At 39.9% G+C, this 21,880-nt stretch overlaps 1 protein-coding gene across 12 annotated transcripts in view; it reads left to right on the top strand.

The window, feature by feature from the left end:
* ICA1 (islet cell autoantigen 1) overlaps positions 1–21,880 on the top strand; it is a 159,662-nt gene that overhangs the window by 10,706 nt on the left and 127,076 nt on the right. For 4 of the 12 annotated variants that reach the window (XM_061164972.1, XM_061164977.1, XM_061164966.1 and 1 more), the window contains exons 2-4: positions 12,900–12,937; positions 16,898–17,063; positions 20,075–20,147. In XM_061164972.1, the coding sequence (XP_061020955.1) occupies positions 12,921–12,937; positions 16,898–17,063; positions 20,075–20,147 (256 nt within the window). In that variant the 5' untranslated portion in view covers positions 12,900–12,920. Of the gene's footprint in view, positions 1–12,834; positions 12,938–16,897; positions 17,064–20,074; positions 20,148–21,880 lie in introns of those variants that run through there. The other 8 variants (XM_061164971.1, XM_061164967.1, XM_061164976.1 and 5 more) reach the window with 5 other exon arrangements.

Here is a 21,880-nt window from a genome sequence, read left to right as displayed (position 1 = left end):
TTGTAGGTCATTTTAAAACACCATATTGTAGGTCATTTAAAAAGACTATGTATACATATATACACAGACACACATGTATATAGTTTATGTACATATACATATATAAGTGAGATTTTATTTTTATAATGATGTATATGACAGTGTAATTGTCAGAGAGATTCTGGGGAGAAAACTCTATAAAAATATCTATATCTGTATAGAATATTGGTGACCTGAAAATTAATTTTTGGCTCTTTACTGCTTTGCTTAATGCCTTAGACCAAAGCTATGTAATAAAAATGTAAGGGCAGCCACATTTGTAATTTAAAACATTCTAGTGGGCACATTGAAACAATTAAAAAGAAGCAGAGAAAATTAGATAATATATTTATTTAATGCATCCAAAATATTATTTCAACATAAAATATAAAAATACATATATAAAATATAAATAAATATAAATGTAATTTGTAACATAACAAATATATTTATATATAATATAGCAACATAACTATATAAATTTTAAGTATACATACATAAATCAATATAAAATACATATAATTTTAGCAACATAAAATATAAATAAGTATGAAATATAAATTTCTTATTGGACACTTTACTTTTGGGATTACTAAGTCTTCAAAATATACTGTGTGTTTTACTTGAAAGCATATCTGTATTCAAACTAGCCGTATTTCCAAGCTGCTCAATAACCATGTTTGGCTAGTGGCTGATGTGTTGGATAACACAGTCTTGGATGAGAAAATTAGTTTATCTAAGATTAATTTTTCAAAAAATTGTATGCCAGTTATAAAATGCAGTGTTAAAATTTAAAGAAAATATGTATTCCCATCATTTAATGATGCTGTGTGCTGGCAGTTAAGGGTCTAGTATTTCTTTTTTTTTTTTTTTTTAATTTATATATTTGGCTGCACTGGGTCTTAGTTGCAGCTCTTGAGTTCTTTAGTTGTGGCATGCAAACTCTTGGTTGCAGCATGTGGATCTAGTTCTCTGACCAGGGATTGAATCCAGGTCCCCTGCATTGGGAGCATAGAGTCTTAGTCACTGGACCACCAGGGAAGTCCCATAGAGTCTAGTATTTCTTGGCAGAAGTTGATTGGAACCTTTGAGTAGTGTGTTCCTTCATTGTTCGCCTTGTGAGGTTAAGCTTTTACAGAAAAGGCACTATAAATACCAGAGATTAAAATCCATTTGCTAAATTGCATTTGAAAGTTGCATATACCAAACTAAATAAAGTCAAAGGTGAGTATATAATTTATACAGCAAGGTCTTTAAAAAAAATCCTTCCTTTAGCAAAGATACACTATTTGTTCTTTTTCTGTTTCCAGTCTTCTACTCCATTTCATATTATTTGTTCTTGTAGATTCCCTTCAGGTTTTTTTCAGGGCCAGCCTTGTTATTGCCATCATGATTTTTGTCACAGCACAAAATTCACCTTTGATTCTCCTAAACAAGCAGGGTTGTAAGCAAGAGAAAAAATAGCAAGACCTAGATCATGCCCCTTCTGAGCAACTTGAGTTTGGGGGTTATTTTGTTTTTAGTTTCTTTCATGGGGCCGTATTATTTTTAACTAAAATTAATATTAAAGATGAAAGCCTTTTAGAAAATACATTAGCTTTTTTAAGTTTCTTTAAGTATGAGATGCTGTATTTGATATATTCCTTTGAGAGACATCTCTTAGAAGAGAGGAAGAGACTCAGGAAAACATGAGGTTGCTAACTGGCTGACTAGTGTTTTGGACCCAGAATTCCTCCATGAAAACTTGATCTTTAACCTGACCTCCAAGAAGTCTCTATTTCCAGAAACCCAATTTCCTCATCTTTAAAAAGGAACATGTTGTGTTCATTATCTCTAAGCTTTCTCTTAAGTGAAAGTCGCTCAGTCGTGTCCGACCTTTTGCTACCCCATGGACTGTATAGTCCTGAATTCTCCAGGCCAGAACACTGGAGTGGGCAGCCTTTTCCTTCTCCAGGGGATCTTCCCAACCCAGGGATTGAACCCAGATCTCCTGTGTTGCAGGCAGATTCTTTACCAGCTGAGCCACAGGGAAGCCCAAGAATACTGGAGTGGGCAGCCTATCCCTTCTCCAGCAGATGTTCCCATTCCAGGAATTGAAATTGGGTCTCCTGCATTGCAGGTGGATTCTTTACCAGCTGAGCTACGAGGGAAGCTCATCCTCTGAAAATAATTAAAATCAGCTTTATGGTTTTGTGACTAAGGGCAACCTAGATGTCAGCTAGCTTCATCTATTTTACAGTTAAGCCAAGTGTAAGATGAGCAAGCCATGCTTCAGTTTGACTTCCCAGGTGGCACCAGTGGTACAGAACCCACCTGCCAAAGCAGGAAACATAAAAGATCAGGGTTTGATCCTGGGTCGGGAGGATGCCCTAGGGTAGGAAACAGCAACCCACTCCAGTATTCTTGGAGAATCCCATGCAGAGGAGCCTGGTGATTGCACAGGGTTGTAAAAGAGTCAGACACAACTGAAATGATTTGGCACACAAGTGGAAGAGGGATAAGCTTGTATCATGATCATGGGCTTACAGGCTTTTATTTTATACTAAGCAGAATATTGGGAGACAAGTTATATTGGCATTGGAAATATTTACTTCAGGATGTGATTTTAATAGAGTTAGGGAGTTATTAAGCTTAGTTAATGCCTGGATATAATACTTGAACTGGTTTGAAACGTGAATGATCGTTTAAAAATATCCTAAGCCACAATTCATTAACAAAAATGCAAATTTTAATAGAGACTTGCACATGTAGGGTTTAAATGAAAAGTCATCCATCTTTTAGCTGCCTTGAATACGGTTAGAATTCTGCTTTCCTCCCATAAGATTTGCTGACTCACAAAATTAAAGCATGACTCATAAAATTAAATCATGATGGTGTTTCACATTTGCTTGTGAATTTATGAAATGTCAAAAATCATTTGCAGGAGACTCAAACTCAACTGAAAACAGAACCCATTTAAAATTCTGTGGAAAGCTCAAGTAGTCATAACCTTATCAAAATCTGAAAAGGAAAACTGGGTGATATCTGAGACATAGGAGAAACACCCATAAAAACTAATCAGAATCACATTACTTTAACTAATGTTTGGCTTTTGAAGGGATAGAAGATGATTCAACTTCCCACCCTCCACAGGGAACCCTTTTTCTCAACTATGTGTGAACACATTTTGATGAATCAATATTGAAATAATAATAATAAATGCAGTTAGTTACGTCTGGAGGAATTGCTTTAGTTTTTCCTCCCCGTTTCTACTGAAACTATTTAAACATTTATACTTAAAACACTTTTCCTTCTGTATGTGGGGAATTATAAGAATCTTTCTAGATGTGAGAAAAGGGTGAAAGTGTTAGTTCCTCAGTAGTGTCCAACTCTTTGCAGCCCCATGGACTGTAACTCACCAGGCTCCTCTGTCCATGAAATTTTCCAGGCAAGAATACTGGAGGTTGTAGCCATTTCCTTCTCCAGGGCATTTTTCCAACCCAGGGATCAAACCCAGGTCTCCTACAGTGCAGGGGGATCCTTTACCATCTGAGCCACCAAAGAAGCCCAAGAGAAAGTGACTAGAGATAAACTTTTGGGGGGAAAGATGAAAAATATATTGAGCAAAATAAGAAGGAGGAACATTATTTTTTAACATGGTACCTAGCACCTCTGACAAATGTGTATTTCTTCTGTCCATTTGGCAATTCATCAGAAGCCTGTATCTGAGTCCTGGTGCTGGAGCCAATTTGCTTTGTCCTCTCTGGATCACAGGTCCCCAGTTTAAAAGGAAGGGGCTTTGTTCTGTTGTTTCTTAACGACCTTTAGATTCTAAATTATATAATTTATATTAGTTCTGTGGTTGTATGTCAGAGAAATAAAACCAACTATTGAAAACTGGTAGTAGTTCTAGATGAAATTGTTCTCTGAAAAAAACAGAAAGGTGGAATGAGGAGAAAATTATATAAATTAGTACCCTGCAATGGGAAGTTAAATCCAGGAGACCTGCTAGAGGTGTCCAAATTTGTTATGAAAAGTCGGTTAGGAACTCTCTAGCAAAGACAGGACACAGAAGGTAATCTCTACATGTGAAATAAACCGCGTCACACGTCTGCCCTCCAGGAGCTACAAACTGTATCTAAATGCTGGAGAGTGACGAAAGGTGCTTTCAGAGATTGGTCCCCATGTGTCTCTGTGTGTCCCCGGCCACAGCTCTTGTTCTTAAACGTTGCAGGAGTGCACAACTGCTTATGGTTGGTTGAGTGTGCGCGCGCGTGCACATGCACACACACACACCCCCATGCAGTTCTACTGCAGAAGCAGTTTGCTCTTTGCTTTCCCGCTGTCTGCAATAATACCCTCCCAGCATACCCGCAGGCTGCCTCAGTGGCACTAGTGGTAAAGAACCCTCCTGCCCGTACAGGAGAGGCAAGAGATGAGGGTTCGATCTCTGGGTCAGAGAGACCCCCTGGAGTAAGGAAATGTGGCGTCCCATGCCAGTCTGTATTCTTGTCTGGGATAGCCCATGGGCAGAGGAGCCTGGCGGGCTACAGTCCATGGGGCCGCAAAGAATGGGACATAACTGGGCAACCGAGCACACGTACCCACACGTCTCCTGGCCAGCAACTACTGATTCTTGGAACCCCAGCCCAGGGGCCATGTAGGAAGTCAGCCCAGTGCCCTGACCTCTCTTTTCTTCTAACCCTGGGCACCTCCCCCTGCTGTGACACTTACTCCGCATCACAGGAAGCGCTTGGCACTCCCTGACTAAGTGAAGATTCTCCTCTTCACTTACACACACAAGTAGCCCCGAAAGCCTGTGGCAGGTAGTGATGGGTAATTTTATAGAGGTTTAATTTTAAAGAATTATTCTGTATTTCATCAGATATATGAACTCATTGCTCATGAGCTCTTTCACCATCTTATGTTGCATGAAGAAGAAAAATGACTACCAAACAGTTGACAAGGTATCGATTGTAGGACACATCCCAGCTTCAGGAATGTTGCAGTGTGAACAGATCTGCATCTGAGATTTGGTGACATGTAGTGCCATGAAGCTGGTGTTTGGGAATGAATGATCTTACTATGGGATGATTCAGACATACCCCCCTGCACCTACATATACTGTAAGACTGTTCTGTTCTCTTGCAAAGTGTGTTTAAATGCTGGTGTGCACAACAGAATGAAGCGCTGTAAGATGGTGACAGTTTTCAGTTAGAAAATAGAGACTTTGAATAAATTAGACAAATGACAAATTTGGCAGTGGTTCCGATCTGCAATTCAAGAGAATCCGCCGTATGCTCAGTGCAGATTAAGGAGAAGGGGATACTGGACTCAGCTTCAGCTAGGACTCCAGCTAATAGAAAACCTGCTCACTAAGGGAGGAGAAAAACCTATTGCTTAAGTCGGACAAGGAATTAATCTGAGACATGAAACCTGCGCAAGAAATAGGACACAGTTAGGAAACATGAGGCAAAAGGAAGCTTACTGTTTTTGTGGGTTGAGAGTATTGGTTTGGTGACATACAACTACTCATCTTTACCTTTACTCTGAGTAAGGGTTGGCTCAAGAATTTTAGACTCTTTGCATAATTCAAATATAATCAGAAGTGCCATCAGCAAACTCCCTAAGCTCCTAGAAAAGGGTTGTGGGCCAGAATAAATGTTCAGTGCAGCTGAAGGCAGCCTGTATGGAATGAAAATACTTAACGCATGTTACATTTCCAAGGAGGAGAATTCAGTATCAGGATTTGAGGCAGCTAAAATTGACTCCTTTTGGAGCAGTGCATCAAACTTTGCTTAAACTAGGCTTGCTTTAGTGTTCTATGAAGCTTAAGAGTTATTCAGAAGAAACTTTTGCATATGTGTTGGCCAACCTGTGTGTTCAGAACGGCTTTTCAGTAGCTATAGAAAATAGAAACAAGTGGGACAGCTGTGGTCTGTCCACATGGGTAGATAAAATTGAAGAATCAACTCACCAAGCATGTAAGAAAAGCAGAGATGAGAATGAGCATAATGATTGCACAGAACCCCTGTAGAAAATGTGAACAAAATATCCCTCCTCCCTGTTCGTCCAGTTTTCCCCTCGTGGCAAGATGGTCTCTCAGCCACATGGGTATATTTGAGGACACTTCCTGTTTTGAATGCCTGGCCTTAGAGCCTCAGGAAATGGCAACCCACTCCAGTCTTCTTGCTTTGGAAATCGCATGAACAGAGGAGCCTGGTGGGCTACAGTCCTCGGGGTTGCAAAGAGTCAGACACAGCTGAGCGACTGAGCACACTGGAGCCTGAGCTGGAGACATCACAACCCCGTCAGAGTGCAGCCCGGGAGAGTCTTCAGAACCTTAGGTTGGTGGTCTTGCTGTCAGCCTCAGTGTCGCTGCTGGCCTCAGCGGCTGTGCTACCTCTGAGCAGGGCCACGTCTTTCCCCTTTATTACTTGTCTGAGACACAGAACCTGCTCTTCACTCACTCATCCCTCCACCCTCAGGGTTGCTGCATCAGAACTAGGAACTCACTTTTCATTGATCTGTTAATTCATGGGTCCCTGCTTCTTAGAGTAAGAGTCCCTGCTTATTATTGGTTCATCTGCTTTGTCCTCGGGGAGACAGAGTTTAGTGAGGCACAAACATCCATGGGGTCAGGTGCTGCTGAATTGAACAATATTGGTGCTTTTATTTTTCTTATCACGGGACTCAGAGTCCAGAAGTAACTTGATACTTGCTCTTCGTTGCCCATCTCCCAAGGTAAGGTGACCACAAGTAGAACTTGAGGAAGTCTCTGTGCTATTAACAACCATTTATTTGGGGTTTCTTTCATAAGTGCCTTGTGGCAGAAGTGGAGAAATAGCTTCCTGTGCAGAATCATGAATTGAAGTATTAGCTATTCTTAGACTTTATTTTATAGGGCAAGTGATATTTTTACAGCAGAATTTACAAATTTGAGGATACATGAAGATTTCTTTAGGTGTCTCTTGCAAATGTCAGGAGTCTCCTGGATCTGGAAATTATGTTTGTATTCATCAGTCTTTCCTGCTCAGCCTGCTTTGTCTACTACTATAGCCAATAATCACGTGTATCGTTTGAGCATTTAATGTCACTAGTTTCAATGTAAAGTGCACACAAGATTTCAGACTTGATAGAAAATCATGAGTGCAAATATACAGTTTGCAATTTTTAAATTGATTGCATGTTGAAATAATGTTTTAAGATATATTGCATGAAGTAAAATATATTTAAACTTTTTTACCATTTCTTTTAACTTTTTTTTTTAATGAATGACTTTTCCTGTTAGTCTTTGCTAGGATTGGTATTTTCAACTTTGTGTGTTTGTTTAGAATGTAACCATTCTAAAAGATGTGTAGGATATCTCATAGCTGGTTCTATTTGCTTTTCCCTAATGTACAATGCATTTATTTTCTCATAATTCCTTATATCAGTGTCTTTGTATAAGATTTTATTCCCATTTGTATACCTTCTATGGTGAGGTGTCTATACTTGCCCTTTTTTTTTTTAACCTTTGACTCCCTTCACCCCTTTCTCCAACCACTTACCACCCACCTCTGGCAACCACCAATCTGATATGAGCTTGTTTTTTGTTTGTTTTTGATTCCACATATAAGTGAGATTAGAATGTATTTGTCTTTCTTTATCTGATGTATTTCACTGAGCATAATGCCCTCAAAGTACATTTATGTTGTTGCAAATGGCAAGGTTTCAGTCTTTTTTATGTCTGAATAGTATCCCATTAGGGCTTCCCAGAGGGCTCAGTAGTAAAGAATCTACCTGCCAGGCAGATGTGGGTTCAATCCCTGGGTCAGGAAGATCCCCTAGAAAAGGACCCACTCCAGTATCCTTGCCTGAAGAATTCCGTGGACAGAGGAGCCTGGTGGGCTACAGTCCATGGGGTCACAAAGAGTCGGACGTGACTTAGCAATTAAACGGCAGCAAGCAGCAGCAGGAATATCCCATTTTTTATGTATACGTGTTTGTATGTATATGAATGTGTATACACACACAGGTTACAATTTATCCGTTCAGGCATCAGTGGACACTGGAAATTTAGGCTGTTTCTGTATCTTGGTTATCATGAATAAGGCTGCGATGAACATGGGGGTGCATATATCTTTTTGAGTTAGTGTTTTCGTTTCAGATAAATAATCAGAAGTAGAGCTGCTAGATCATAGGGTAGTTGTATTTTTAATTTTTTAAGGAACCACCATACTGTTTTCTTTAGGGGCTATGCCAGTTTACATTCCCACCAACAGTGCACAAAGGTTCTCTTCTCCACATCCTTGCCAACACTTGCTATCTCTTGCCTTTTTGATAATAGCCGTTCTGACAGGTTTGAGGTGATACCTCATTGTGGTTTTGATTTGTATTTCCCTGATGATTTAGCATATTTCCGTGTACCTGCTGGCCGTCTGTATGTCTTCTTGGGGAAAATGTCTATTCAGATCTTCTCCTCATCTTCGGATCAGATTGTTTGTTTTTGCTGAGTTGTATGAGTTCTTTATATATTTTGGATATTATCCCATATCAGATATATGATTTGCAAATATTTTCTCCCATTCAGTAGGTTGCCTTACATTAGCTTTTGAGTAAGATGATGTCGCCATTATTTATTTTTCCTTTTGCTGCTTTTGCTTTTGGTGTCAGATTCAAAAAGTTATTGCCAAGACCTACATTAAGGAGATTACTGCCTATGTTTTCTTCTAGTTTTATGGTTTCAGGTCTTACATTTAAGTCTTTGATCCATTTTTAATTTATTTTTGCACATAATGTGAGATAGTAGTCCAGTTTTATTCTTCTGCATATAGCTCTCCACTTTTCCCAACACAACTTTTTGAAGAGACTGTTCTTTCCTCCTCGTATATCCTTGTCTCCTTTGTCATGAATTAATTGACTGTGTATGTATGGGTTTATTCTTTTTATTTTTTTAATGTGACTGTTAGGTCATTTAAAATGATTTATGTAGCTCATAAAGATCTTCCCTGGTGCTCAGCAATAAAAAATCCACCTGCCAGTTCAGGAGATGGGTTAGATCCCTGGATCAGGAAGATCCCCTGGAAAAGGAAATGGCAATCCACTCCAGTATCCATGCCTGGGAAATCCCATGGACAGAGGAGCCTGATGAGCTACAGTCATGATGTCACAAAAAGTCTAAAATAAACAAACAAATGTAGCTCATAGTATATTTCTGTTGGACAGAACTGACCTAGACTATAGGTCCCTTGAGGCCAAAAATGGTGTCTGACACATATTAGATAGTCAATGCATGTTTGATAAATCAAACTGTTGATATGAAGTGAATGAATAGATGAGAACTATAATAATTTTTTAAAGTAATGATTTTGACACTGTGGATGGATTTAGAAGGTAATAGGTCAGATGAAATGGATTTTGTCAGGAAGTCTTTAAATGTTTATTAATTTTCCCCGGTAAATGGGACTGAAACATACATTAAAAGAGATGCAAGTTCTGGCAGCAGCTGCTACTCATGAGACATTGAGATCTGCCCTGTACAGGCTAACCTAATTTTGCTACCCACGATTCCTTTGTTTTGCGTGCTAGATTGCCTCAATTGTGTCCGACTCTTTGTGATTCCATTGACGGTAGCCCACCAGGCTCCTCTGTCCATGGGATACTCCAGACAAGAACACTGGAGTGGGTTGCCATGCCTTTCTCTCCTTTGTTCTAGTGCCATATATAATATAGAAATTTATTTAGGAGTGATCCATTTCCAGAGAGAATTTTTCCTGTGTATCCTTTAGCTGTGGTTCTCAGACTTTAATGTGCCTAAAAGTCACCTGCAAAGCCTGTTACAAATGCAGATTCCCAAAGCCATTTCCAGAAATTCTGATTCATTAGGTAAGAGATGGCACCCAGGAATCTGCATGTCATCACCCCGGAAGATTCCAGCATGACCCGTAAACAGTACCTGGAGGAACACTGCTGTTTGGCAGCTTAATCTGGGAGTAGCCTGAAAGTTCAGGTAGAAGAGGCAGGTTGCTTAGTGATTTTCCCCCTCTCCAGGGGATCTTCCCAACCAGGGTTTGAACCCAGGTCTGCTACATTGCAGGCAGATTCTTTACTGTCTGACCCACCAGGAAAGCCCATTATACTATAAAGAACTCATATTGGTAAATATTTTAATACTCAAAAGTTGCAGCAAAGGAAAACAACAGTGAAAAGGCAACCTACCAAATGGAAAAAGATATTTGCAAACCATATATTAGATAAGGGGTTAATATCCAGGATATATAAAGAACTCCTACAATGCAATGACAAAATAACTTACTCGATTATAAAAAAAAAAAATAGGTAAAGGACTTGAATAGACATTTCTCCAAAGAAGACATGTAAATTGCCAGTAAGCACATGAAACAGTGCTCAATGTGCACATGGTCAGGGAAATGCAAGTCAAAACCACAATGAGATACCCCCTCACACCCATTAAGATGGTTGCTATCAAAAAAACAACAAACAAAATAATGAGTATTGGTGAGGATGCAGAGAAATTAGAATAATTGAAGCCCTGTTGGTAGGACTGTAAAATATGCACTTGCTATGGAAAAAAGTACAGAGATTCCTCAAAAAATCAAAAATAGAACTACTGCTATGTGATCCAGCAATCCCACTTCCTGGTGTATGTCTAAAAAAGATAAAAACAGGATCTTGAAGAGATATTTGCACACTGATCATTCACAATAGCAGAGATTTGGAAACAATCTAGATGTCCATCAGTGGATGAATGGATTAAAAAAATGTGCTATATATACACAATGGAGTATTATTTAGCATTAAAAAGGAAGGAAAAGCTATCCTGTCCTACAATATGGATGAACCTTGAGGATGTTATGCTAAGTGGGTTGCCATATCCTCCTTCAGGGGACCGTTCTGGCCCAGGGATCAAACCCACGACTTTTACATCTCCTGCATTGGCAGGTGGGTTCTTTACCACCAGCGCCACCTGGGAAGCCAAAGTGAAAGAAGCCAGTCACAAAAAGACAAATACTTTAGTGTTCCACTTATATGAAGTACCTAAGAGAGTCGAACTATATAGTAGAGTGATAATTGTCAGGGTCTGGGGGGAGGCAGAAATGGGGAGTTGTTCAATGCGGGTAGAGTTTCAGTCGTGCAAGATGAAAACATTCTGGAGCTCCAGAATGTACAACAGTGCACAGATGGGTAACACTGCTGTACTGTTTACTTAAGATTGTTCCAAGGACAAATTTGTTAAATGGCTTTCATCGTAATACAAAGTTAATTAAAAAGTATCAACTATCCTAATAGTTCATGGTGATATCGAACCCAAGCAAAGAATATCATTTGTTTCCTTGGATAATATCTTTTTTTGAGAAATTTTGTTGGAAGCCTTGAGCTACATAAAATAAATGTGTACTTGCTGTGAAGCTGTGTGGGTGGTGAGAGGAATGGAAGCTTGTGACCTCTCCATGATTTATTAAATAGAAGGCAAGCCTTTACTCATCGTGAGTGTCATTCCCAAAGCAACTTGTCCAAAAACCTGGGTGCTCTCCAGGAGGAAGAGAGATGCTGATCGTGGGATGCTGTCATCTCAGAGGCATCCGACACGCTAAGAAAATGTCATCCTTTCTCTCTCCTGTCCCCATACCTGAAGCCTGGGATATCAGAACCTCGATTGCATTTCCCTTGAAACATTTAAGAAATTCCTTAGAAACTCAAATCATTTTAGGGATCCTGGTTGCCAGGATCGGTTCTGAGGCAGAGGGAGAACGATGGGGTTGATGTTGTTGGAGCAGCCAGAGCCTTCATACAATGAGCACTCGCTCTGGCAGCCAGCAAGCCGTCTGTGTCTGGTCAGAGGCCAGACACAGGTTCATTTAGGTAACGAGTTCTCCATTCATTCTGGTAACTGGGAGGCACATGTGGCTGGGTGGGCTGGCTCTTCCCCTCCCAGGGTTTGCCTAGCTCCCATAAGTGGGGCAAATGGTGAGTCTTTACAACCCTATGGACTATAGCCCACCAAGCTCCTCTGTCCATGGGGTTTCCTAGGCAAGACTACTGGAGTGGGTTACCATTTCCTTCTCCAGGGGATCTTCCTGATGGAGAGATCAAACCTGGGTCTCCTGCATTGCAGGCGGATTCTTTACCGACTGAGCCACCAGGAAAGCCCAGGGCAAATGGAGTGAAGTGCAAAGGCATCAAGTGACTCCCGTATTTACTAATGAGATGAAAATACAGTACTGGATTGATCAAAACTGAAATAATCACATTTTCTCCCTTTGTACCTTTATGGTGTTTTGTTTTGGCTTCTCTTTTTGTTTGCTTTTGTTTTGGCGATGTGCTGGTTTACTTTTCAGAAATATTAATTATGAGCGATTTAAAATCTAGAGAGACGTACAGATGCAGTATACTCACGACCTAGCTTATCAAAGAAAACATTGTGGGTACAAAGTCCCTGTATATGCCTCTCAAATAATATTCCCTGTCCCTACTGCCGTGGTAGCTTCTATCTGGAATTTAGTGTTTGTCATTCCTAAGCATTTCTTTATACCTTCTCTATATAATGCCTGTAATATTTCAATAGTACAGAGTATTGCTTGCATGTTATGGCTTCATTTTCTGTAGTCTTCTGCAACCTGCCCTTTTCACTCAACCTGCCTATTTACTTCTTAAACCTCATTTGGGATATTTCTTCCAGTGTTACTTAGCTAAATTACTCTAGATGCTGGGGTACAGTGTTACTGTGGAGTAATGTTTGGCTCCTAAAATGGCTTAGATTGAAAAATGTTTTGTGTCAAATTAATGTAATAGTAGTATAGTGTGTAACTGTTAAATGTATTTGTTTTATTTCAGGTTATAATATAACTTATCCTCTCATGCTTTTTCCCTGCCCCTTCTCCCCAAATCATCAACAGTAGAAAAAAGAAGAAGGAGGAACCATGTCAGGACACAAATGGTAAATAATTTGTTGTCTCTTCTGAATTGGGGGAGGCTACTGAAAAAGGAAAGCGTTTAGTCTATACTCAGTAAATGTCTACTGAATGGAAAAATCAGGAGTCACAATAGCAGTAAATAACCTATCAGCCTTCAACCAGTGTTGAGTATGTGCTATGCTGTGCTATGCTTGGTCATTCAGTCATGTCCGACTCTCTACGACCCCATGGACGGTAGCCCACCAGCCTCCTCTGTCCGTGGGGACTCTCCAGGCAAAAATACTGGAGTGGGTTGCCATGCCCTTCTCAGGGGATCTTCCCAACCCAGGGACCCAAGCCAAGTCTCCCGCATTGCAGGCGGAGTCTTTACCCTCTGAGCCACCAACGAAGCCCCCATGCTGAGTACAGTCAAGTTCAGGATCCCTACTAAATGTAATGTGAGAAGCTAAAACCAAAAATAGTCTCTGAGAAATTCATTTACATGTAACTCTTTTTCTTGGGAATCTAGTGATAGCTTTTCTTACCATCATTTTTTCGGTGTAATAAGTTGATACATTTTTCAATCTCTGTCTTATTTACAACTTTTAATATTAGAGTTATAAGGGAATTTTATACAGGGCAGCTGTAAACTAACCATGTAACTGTATAATGACAAAAACAACTCAGACTCATTAATTAATAACTCAGAAGTCATTAATAGTCATGACTTCAACCTTCATGAACATCCAGGAGCCAGTCATTGCTAGAAATAGATGATGCTGAATAAAACAGATGTGGTCCTCACAAAGCAATTATTAGCACTGCCATTCACATGCCTATAACTCATCTAAGCATCATGTTAAACTGCTTATAAATTCAGGTCTGCTATAAGCAGTGTTTCTGAATCCTTTTGAAACCTCGATCCACTGGGCAAGGTAATCTTTGTCATGCTTTACCTCCTTTAATTTGTATCATGAAAAAAATACAGTGCCTATTTTCATTTTTGAAAGGTACAATTAATTACAATAAAGACTATACTTTTTAATCCCTCCTGTCTCAGTAGAGAAGCAGTCAGGGCCAACTCCTCAGTAATATCGAAAGTCACACTTTAAAAGAATTTTGCATGTCTTAAAATGTAATGAGCTTTAAAAGGTAATTAATAAACAGCTAAGGGATTTTGTTTCCCTGAGTGTCCCCATTTGATAACTCTCTAAGAGTTGTCAGACTGTTTTTTTAATTGTTCCATCTTGCCTCATTAAGACAAAAGGATGGCTTCATCCTCTGACCCTCTTAATGGCTGTCATATCTTGGCAGCAGGCGCAGAGAAGCAGGTAGTTAAGTCCCCCACTTAACTACTTGGGAGAGCCCCAGGAGGTGGGCCCTTCCCCAGAGCCTTTCTCCCATTTACCTTACGAAGCCACTTTACCACTTGCTACTGAAATGTGATGGCTGCAGAAAACATTGAAATGCATGCTGCACTGGGATTTAGAGGCCTGGATTTTAATCCTGTGTGATTCTGGACAAGATTCTTAACATTTTGAAAGCTGAGATTCCTCATTTGTTAAATGACAGGAGTGAAGGGTGTTGACTAGATCTCCAAAGTCCTTTTTTCCCCCCTCAAAATGAAAAAAATTTTTAATCTATAACCTTTGACCAAAAAAAATAAAAATAAAAAACAATAGAAGTCCGTCCTATTCCCCATCTTGAAAATGCCTTTCCCTTGAAATAGCCACAGTTTGGGGAAGTATATTCTCCCATCTTTTTTTTTCAGCTGCTCTAGATGTCTGTTGCTTTGCGTGGGCTTTCTCTAGTTGCAGTAAGCGGGGGCTACTCTTTGTTGCGGTACGCGGTCTTTTCGTTGTGGTGGCCTCTCTTGTTGCAGAGCACAGACTCTGAAGTGTGTGTAGTGATGGCACGCTAGAGTGTGCAGGCTTCAGTAGTTGCAGCACACGGGCTCAATAGTGATGGCACACAGACTTAGTTGCTCCGTAGCATGTGGAATCTTCTGGACCAGGTATCGAACCCATGTCCCTTGCACTGGCAGGCAGATTCCCAATCACGGGGCCACCAGGAAAGTCCTCTTCCCATCTTTTAACGCACATAGTATATAGAAGGATTATCTTTTATACAAAAATTATACATATTTTCATTTCCTTTTCTCTGATTTAAGCTCATAATAAAACCTTTTAATTTGCACTTAATTTTAAATAATAATTATATATATTTAAGATGTGCAACATGATATTATGATATACATGGTGAAATCATTGCTGCAGTTAAGCTAATTAACACACCATCTCCTTTATAGCTACAGCTTTTTGTGTGTGATGAGTGCACATAAAGAGTAATGCTCCCCTCCTAGCCTGTTTTCAGTGTTCAATACAGTATTATTAAGTGTGGTCACTGTGCCTATACATTTGTTATCTAGACTCAATCCAAACTTTGAAATAATGCAGAAAGATATAAGCCATAATCCTTCACCTCTTTCCAAAGATAACCATTGCTAAGGAAGTCATCTGAAACTCTGATTTTTTAAGAACAAGTGTGTGAATCAAAACTTGTAAATATTATCTGGCAAGAGAGTATAAATCATCCAGGTTTGAAATACATATTTTGGTGCAATAGTATAAAGCAATTTCTGTTTTAGAGCCCAAGTCTGGCACATTTGAGTGCTAACAGGATTGGATGGAAGAAGTTATGTGTCTGCAGAGGGAGACACCTGGGGGTCCCATGTGGACCTCTGGATGGGAACCCTAGACACACAGGAGGTGGTATAGACAGAACCAGGAAGGATGAAGCCCCACAGCAAGCTTTCTATAAGGATTTGGGTACCCTGGTCACTTTTATAGAATTCCACTTCATTCTCAATTGGGTTTTTTCTAATTTCTTCTTTACACCCCCTTTTAAAAAGCTTTTTATTTTGTATTGGGATATAGCCGATTAATAATGTTGTGATAGTTTGAGGTGAACAGCGAAAGGGCTCAGCCATACATAGACATGTATTCTTTCTCCCCCAAACTCCCCTGCCATCCATATCATTGAGCAGAGTTTCCTGTGCTATACAGTAGATCCTTGTTGGTTATCTATTCTAAAAACAGTCACGTGTACATGTCCATCCCAAAGTCCCCAACTATCCCTCCCCCTCATCCTTCACACAGCAGCCGTTAGTTCATTCTCTGAGTCTATTCTTGAGTCTATTTTTGATGTGATCTTCACTGTGCTGTACCTGAAGAATAACTTCCTATCTGTATTTTAACCATTTATGTTTAAGAATTTGAAGTTTTAGTATGAAAAATCCATAACCAATTAAAAACATTTTTTTTTCAAAATTTTGTCTGTCTGTAGTTAAGAACACTTGACATGGGATCTACCGTTTCAACAAAACGTTAAGTGTAGAATACAGTGCTATGGACTACAGGCATGAGGTTGTACAGCCGACCTCTAGAACTTACTCGTCTTGCGCCGCTGAAATTTTATGCCTGTCGATCAGTCATTTCCCCTTTCCTCCTCCCTGCCCAACATCAGGGAACCACCATTGTGTCCTCTGATTCTATGAGTTTGACGAGGTGAGGGAGCTCTGTGACAGCTTTCCGGTACGCTATTTTGCAGCCCCTTGCCTCTACTTTTCTGCCATCACTTCAGTGCTGGCTGCAGTGCAGACTGGAGAGAACTTTGGTATTCGGCTTTATCTCTGACTCCCTGGGGTGCTTGAGGCAGTCCCCTTGCCTGGCTTGGCTTCCCTTTCTCCATTTCTCCAGTCTTTCAATATCCAAAGTCCTCAAGGTTGAGTTTCTCGGTTTCCTGCCAAAGTTTCTTAATTTCCTCACTACCTTTTAAGGTTTTGGTGTAAGAATTAGATTTGATTAACCTTTTGGTGTAATAACACAGTACTTCTGTGTTTAGTAACGTTGTGAATGTTTGGATACATTTGTTTGCGCTCTGATGTCTTAAATCTTTTTGAAAGCCATGAGTAAAACGGCTCTTTGAATGCCTGTGCCTTTTAGCAGTTATCCCTGGGACTTACACAATCGATATCCCCAAGACAAGTCAGTTGTAAATAAGATGCAGCAGAAGTACTGGGAAACGAAGCAGGCCTTTATTAAAGCCACGGGGAAAAAAGAAGATGAGCACGTTGTTGCCTCGGACGCAGACCTGGACGCCAAGCTAGAGGTGAGCACTTCATGACCCTTGACCCCAGTATAGCCATCTTGCTAGGGTCAGAGTTCTGAGAGTGTGTTCACAGAAGCAAGCATATAGGTGTGCTTTGGATTTGAAAACATATTGCAAGCAAACTCATTCATGAGGAAAATCTAGGACCAGATCAACTGAATTCCAGCATATTTTTTTTAAACCCACAAATTCTTCTGTAACCACCAGTATACCTCAGTTAATTCATTTTTTAAACACTTTATTGAAATGGATGGAATGTGGTAAATTCTCAATGAATGTTTATTGAAAAACATTAACTCAAAGAGCCAGTGCTATTATAGATAGCAATGCTAGGGTCAGACAAATGTTTACATTTAAAGAAAAAAAAAGGATGACAGCAAAAAGTCCTGGAACGTGAGTCTAATAAGATTGTGTTGAATCCTGGAAAATTCAAGAATGAATTAACTAATATTTAGTTCGACTAGTTAATAATAACACACTAAGCTGAATTAGTAGCTGATTGACTCTCAAATAACTGGTGAAAGGGCCACTAATTCCCTACCTTGCTGGACATTCTGCTGATAACTTTAGATAAAAATTTAAAAAAGCATTTACTGTACATCAGAAGCTAACACAACATTGTAAACCAACTATACTCCCAAAAAAATTAATTAAAAAAAATTTAAAAGCATACTTATCGCTTCTGGGAATGAGAGGGCAGAGAGAGAAATAATGTGTTATGTGGTCTGATAAGAATTCAGAGTGATATCAAAATATAAGCTACAGTTCATGAGCTGAACACTTAATGAGAGGAAGGTCAGAAGTTCAAGATTTCAAAAAGCGTTCTGAGAAGGGTGTGGCCAGGATGGTGCAAACCATGCTTATTCTGGAAAAGAGAGGCTGAAGGGGCGATGTTAGGCATGGATGAGGACAAGGTTCATCCTGTGTGCCTGGGGGTAGAACTAGACCCAGGGCCACTACTCCCAGAACTCCTCTCATATGGAATTATCTCAAGTGTTTGTTTGCCTGCCCTCTCTCCATCAGGGGTCAGATTCCATGTCAGCCTTATTCACTATTGTACGCTCAGCCAGACACACAGTACACATTCTGTAAGTATCCAGTGAATAAGTATGCACGGTAATACAAGTAACATGAGTTCCCAGCCCTCTCTCCTGTGAGTGGGATGGTTCTAACCGAAGCCAGGCTTGACAGAGATGCTCTAGTAGAGATTCCTGCAGCGGAGAAAAGAAGAACCAGGAGGCCTCTATTCTTTTTTTTAACAGATAATATATTTGGGGGGGGGGGCGGGCGTGTCCCATGGCATGTGGGAGCTTAGTTCACTGACCAGAAATTGAACCTGCATCCCCTGCATGGAAGTGTGGAGTCTTAACCACTGGACCACCAGGGAAGTCCCAAGGCCTCTATTCTGATTTTAGTATATTCTAAACAGAATTGAAATGATTGTAAGTTGTATATGCTTCTCACATCTTATAGATTTATTTTTTTCCTCTTAACAACCTAGTAAATACCAGCATTATTCAATTTTAATATGTTAATTTCTAGTAGGTGAAACAAAATACAGTAATTTTATGTTTATATTTAGGCCCTTGCAGCAGCATTTTCAGGCTTCCCAGGTGGCACTAGTGGGCAAGAACACATCTGCCAATGCAGGTTGATGTGAGAGGCACAGAGTCCATCCCTGGGTCAGGAAGATCCCCTGGAGGAGGGCATGGCAACCCACTCTAGTCCTCTTCCTGGAGAAATCCACGGACTGAGGAGCCCGGCGGGCTGCGGTCCACGAGGAGCAGAGTCAGACACTGAAGCACGCAGAGTCAGAGACTGAAGCAACTTAGCATGCGTGCACGCATACTCCACGTGACCAAGATTCATCATGTTAAGCGTTCATAAGAGTGGTTTTTAATCTTTTCATATGCACATGAAATGTGTATATGTATATATGCATAAGTCCATTTTTGTTAGAACATTTGGTCATATTTATCATGAAGCCAGTCTTCTGTCTTGACTCAAACAATGAGGTGCTTTGTAACAGCGGTCCTAACGGCTCCATCACCGCGGCCAGTAGGCCAGGGGCGAGGGGGGACAAGCCGTGCCCTCCTCCCCTGGCAGCTCTTCAGGGGCGCAAGGTTTGTCTGCCAGGTTTTTTATTGATACCAGCACTGGTCTCTGGGTCAGTGGACAGAGGGTGGAGAAAGTGTGATGTCTCTGAACTATCTGCTCTCCTTTAAAAAAAAGATATTGGAGTATAGTTGATTTACAACTGTTTTATCTTCTCTTAAACTGTCTCCATTTCTGAAGCAAAGACCAGAACCACCAGAAATTAAAATCTAGTTAAATTCTTCCCCCTCTAGCCCACCTGCTTTCCCCTTAATTTTCTCTGTTATGGCCATGGCATGACATATTAGGTTTCTTCTACATGTATTTTATGAAATAATTGGGAAAAGAAGAGTGATAGGGCCTGCTAGCTAAACTCCATTTTAACCAGATGTCTTCAAAGCAGACAGAACATTCAGCTGATTGATTTTTGTTTGTTTTTATAGAGTTGTTTAAGTATGCATTAGGATCAAAGAATAAGCTAGTATCGTGTTTTAAATATGATGCTTAATTGACAGATCCTCCATTTGGGAAAAAAGACAGCAAGTGGTAAAAGAAATAAATTAGATTATGAATGAATATTGGGTCTCTGGTTTACCAAGTCCTCTAATGGGTCCTGCACTTAGAATTTCTGTTTTTCAGCTATTATTTGAGTAGTCTGAAGGAAATCATCTTTCTGCAGATCTCATTTTAGATTGCAGAGATGATGAATTCTAATAAATATAGAAAAACAGGAGCATATTTAAAAGCTTTGGTCACATTTTCTGTTTAGTACATCACATAACACCAAGCATACTTAGGCATATGATCTTGTTTTTAGTGGGCAAATCAGACATTATGGTTATATTCAGTGTAATTGTTTTTTATTTCACTGCTGCCTGTTTTATTTAGCATTTTGTTTGTTTGTATTTTTATTATAGCTGTTTCACTCAATTCAGAGAACCTGTCTGGACTTGTCTAAAGCAATTGTACTCTATCAAAAGAGAATATGTTGTAAGTATGCCTTAAGTATGAATATTGACCAAATAGTAAGATATTGGATATTTTGCCCTAATGTGTAATTTTATATATTTAGGAGGCAAGACAAGAAAGCTAATGTTTCAGGCTGTCTATCTTTGCTCTTTAATTGGTAGGTTGGGGTTTAAAAATTTTATCAGAAATTCTTTTCATAGGTTGTTTATCTCTCAGTGCAAGTACGATAACAGAAGAGTTTTCCATTGAGTCTACCATGGATAAGTACATGCCATTTCTTTTCCTAGTTATAAAAAGTTTTCTCAGTTTTATATCATGGGATTTAAAATTTTGGAGCTGTTACTGTTTGATTGCCTAGGCTCTCTTATGTCTAGTTTTGTTCCTTTTAAAATGAGCAAATGAAGAGAGAAGGCACATACAGTTAATCCATTAACTATATTTTGTTGACAGCACTTCTTCCTGAACATTTTTTATGTCAGATACCGGTTTTTTTAGGGAATAAAGTTTTCCTGTGGTCATCCCATCTTAAAATCATTACCAACAGAGTTGTCTCTGAAATGCTAAATATCAAGTTGTACGTTGCTTTGTTTTTAAGTTTCCGTGTGGAGAGCGTTTAAGAGTACAATTTCTGTATTTCCGAGACTAACCTATGAGAAGTTTGTTTCTGACTCCTCAAGCCCCTTTCCAGTAATCACAAATTAACAGGTGGCCATTTTCCTTTAATAGTAATCTTTTATGAAGACTATTTTGTGGAAGTACAAAATCCTAGGATTTAGAGGCAAAATTTGGTAAATTATCTGTGTTACTAATTACCAGGTATTTGAGCTAAGATGTCTCCAGCGCTATCACTCCAGAGTCTTCAGGCATGAGATAGTCCAGACACGTGGCACACTGCCTCCGACGTGTCTCTGTCCCACATCCAGTCAGTCACAGCTGCTGGGCAGTTGTATCAGCTAGTTTGCTTTCCAGTTCTCCTTCCTCTGCCTCTTCATGGCCAACGCCTTCGTTCAGGCCACCGTCATCACTCTCTTCCTTGGCGGGCGGCATCATCTTCCTAACTGGTCTCTCCGCCCCTACTTTTGCCTCCTCCAGCTCGTCATCCACACGGTGGTCAGAGAGCACTCAGCCAGCTCCCAGAGCTCCCAGAGGCCAAAGCTGGGGTGATCTGAGCAACAACGTAAATGATGGATAGTATTAGGTTATAACCCATGAAGTGAGATAATGTCCCTCAAGTGTGTGTATAGAAATAAGCAAAGAAATGGGGGAGAAGAAATAGTTCTTCCTTATAAAATAATTGCGATTAATCTAGAAAGAATGAGGGAACCACAAAATCACCTAATGGTGATTCTGTCACACCCACAGAAAGAATTGTGACACACAAGATTCCCGGAAAGATGTTACAATTAGTGAGTGAACGTTTGAGAAGAGACTGCATCTTCATACAGTCTTCTGAATTTACCCCCAAGATTTTTAACAATTACAAAAGGAAAAAGAATCTTAATTTTACAGTGGGGAAATCCAATAGACATGGCATGAACCAAATGAATGGGGTTAGTTAATATCACCAGTTATGATGTGTGTTGATCTCCTGTAGCCCTGATACCTTACACTAAGAAGGAGACTCCACTTCTGCTGTTTCCTTCCACCAAATCTATAAATAACCGCAGTCTAATTGTGAGAAAGCAAATAAACCCAAATAGAGGACAGACCACAAAACACCTGACCAGTGCTCTTAAAGGGTACCAAGGTCATAA

This window comes from Dama dama, chromosome 18, assembly GCF_033118175.1.
Source record: "Dama dama isolate Ldn47 chromosome 18, ASM3311817v1, whole genome shotgun sequence".
NCBI lineage: Eukaryota > Metazoa > Chordata > Mammalia > Artiodactyla > Cervidae > Dama > Dama dama.
Note: the sequence above shows the minus strand (reverse complement) of the source record. Positions and strands in the feature narration are given on the sequence as shown.